Source organism: Cyprinodon variegatus, unplaced genomic scaffold (assembly GCF_000732505.1).
Source record: "Cyprinodon variegatus isolate N-32 unplaced genomic scaffold, C_variegatus-1.0 Scaffold1982, whole genome shotgun sequence".
Taxonomy (NCBI): domain Eukaryota; kingdom Metazoa; phylum Chordata; class Actinopteri; order Cyprinodontiformes; family Cyprinodontidae; genus Cyprinodon; species Cyprinodon variegatus.
In genome coordinates, this window is record NW_015152435.1 from 4,086 (window position 1) to 6,132 (window position 2,047).

The window sequence follows — 2,047 nt, forward strand, 5'->3', positions numbered from 1 at the left end:
GTTTCTAGATCTTGGAGCTTGGCCTGTTTTCCAGTGTAGTCCTGTTTCTCTGACTGTGACGAACTGGAGAGAAATATCATCCTAACCACCTGCAGCCGCTCTATCCCTCCAACCTGTAGATCCTTCTGATGCTGCCTCTGCTTTGACTAAATTAACTGTTCAGTTGAAGCTTTCCATTAAACCTTTTCAGAGAACTGACAGCTGGTAGTGGCAGCGTCATGCTGTGGGAATCTGGTCGAATGGAGGGTTTGTCTCTGTGGAGCTGATGGCTCGTATGAATCATTGAAGTTTATTAGTGTTTGAAAGCAGAGAGGAAGAGTCTGATTATGACTCCTCCCCCCTGTCCAGGTGTGTCCAGGTGTGTCCAGGTGTGTCCAGGTGTGTCCAGGTGTGTCCAGGTGAGCCACTGACACTCAGTCTGTCCTCTGCTTCGTTTATTGTGGTTTTTGGCTGCTAAACATTTCATAATTACAAACATCTGTAACTGATTCTGGAAGAATAAAAGCAGTAGTGCCCAGATGTGACTCCGCCCCCGTCCGACCTGGAGCAGGGGGCGGAGTCAGATTAGAGATGGAGGGGGGGGGGATAAAGATCATCACAAATAAAAGATTATTTTCTACAATAACAACAATGATGATGATGATGTGCAAGTTTAACAAAACGTTAAAATAATTAATACAGTGTTTTTCCCTCAGAGTGAGACCTCCCGCCGCTAACCCACGCCGAAGCTAAACGGCGAGAGGGGAGGAAGAACAGGAAGTGACTGGTCCCTCAGCGAGCGCTAAAACCAGGAAGGGGCGGGGCTTCCCAGCATCCAATTAAAAGCAGCAGAATCACTCCACCATCATAAAACCCAAAGGTAAAAACAGTCTCAAACGCTGCGGGGGGCGGGGCCTAAAGCGGTGTGGGGGCGGGGCTCAGGGCTCCAAGTCCAAACTGTCCAGGGTCAGCTGGCTGCGGTGGGGGGAGTTTGGGCTGGGGGGGCTGCTGGGGTTGGAGCTGTTGGAGGGCGTCGAGTGTTTGGTGGAGTCCGAGTCCGGCTGGGCGAGCGACACCGGCAGCACATGGAGAGAGAGAGAGAGAGAGAGAGAGAGAGAGAGAGAGTCAGGGCGGGGCGGCTCCCAGAAATCATCAGAGGAACACGGCAGCTTCTACCTCCCGGTCCGGATCCTGGTCCAGGTCGCCGGTGCTGCGGCTCGAAGCTCCTCCACTGAAATCTGAACCAGAGGAGAAGGTCAGAACGGAACCGGCCGCCCGCCGCCCGGCCCGAACGGAACCGGCCGCCCGGCCCGAACCGCCATCAGAACACCACAGCAGGGCTGAGCTCAATTCATGGCAGTGGCGGCGTAGCGACAGTCCCGGTGGGTCGTCAGGCTGACACGACAGGAAGTAGTTCATCTGCCAATAAGAGGCCAGTGGCACCCACAACTATGCTGCCACTAGGGTGTCAGGCTCTGCTGGCACCGGTCACTAGCGTGGCAGTCCGGCCTTCCAGCCAGTAGGCGGCCCGATCGGCTCCCAGGTTAAGGGGCTGCAAGAGCCGTTATTAATTATAAACGTCATTAAAACTCTTATAACGTCACTTTTACACAAAGACCAGAGGCTCCGCCTCCATTTAGGCCATTAGTACCAAAGTAAATCACTTCGTTAAAGGGTTCAAACATGTTAATAACCTTCTGGTTTTAAAACAGTATTTTACTGTCAACTGGCCAGGGACACCTAGTGGCAGCAAGTGGTAATGCCACAGGCCTGTTATTGGCAGATGGACTATTTCCTTCCATCAAGGAAATGTGACTTTAGAAAATAGTTTATTAAACAATAAAAGCACATTAAAACATCAGTCAATACGCCTTGACAGCCGGTAATACGCCGCGTCAGGCGGTAATACGCCGCGTCAGCCGGTAACACGCCGCGTCAGGCGGTAACACGCCGCGTCAGGCAGTAACACGCCGCGTCAGGCGGTAATACGCCGCGTCAGGCAGTAACACGCCGCGTCAGGCGGTAACACGCCGCGTCAGGCCGTCGAGCCACCGGAGGCGTCGCAGCG

At 53.5% G+C, this 2,047-nt stretch overlaps 1 protein-coding gene across 1 annotated transcript in view; it reads right to left on the reverse strand.

Annotated features, from left to right (window-relative positions):
• Positions 1-407: 407 nt before the first annotated feature.
• The window catches only part of LOC107104975 (serine/threonine-protein kinase MRCK beta-like), a 26,653-nt gene continuing 25,013 nt past the window's right edge, over positions 408-2,047 (reverse strand). Inside the window, exons 34-35 of the mRNA XM_015405092.1 lie at positions 1,156-1,217; positions 408-1,040 (exon numbers count right to left, since the gene is read on the reverse strand). Coding sequence (XP_015260578.1) covers positions 918-1,040; positions 1,156-1,217 — 185 coding nt within the window. The 3' untranslated portion in view covers positions 408-917. The remainder of the gene's footprint in view (positions 1,041-1,155; positions 1,218-2,047) is intronic.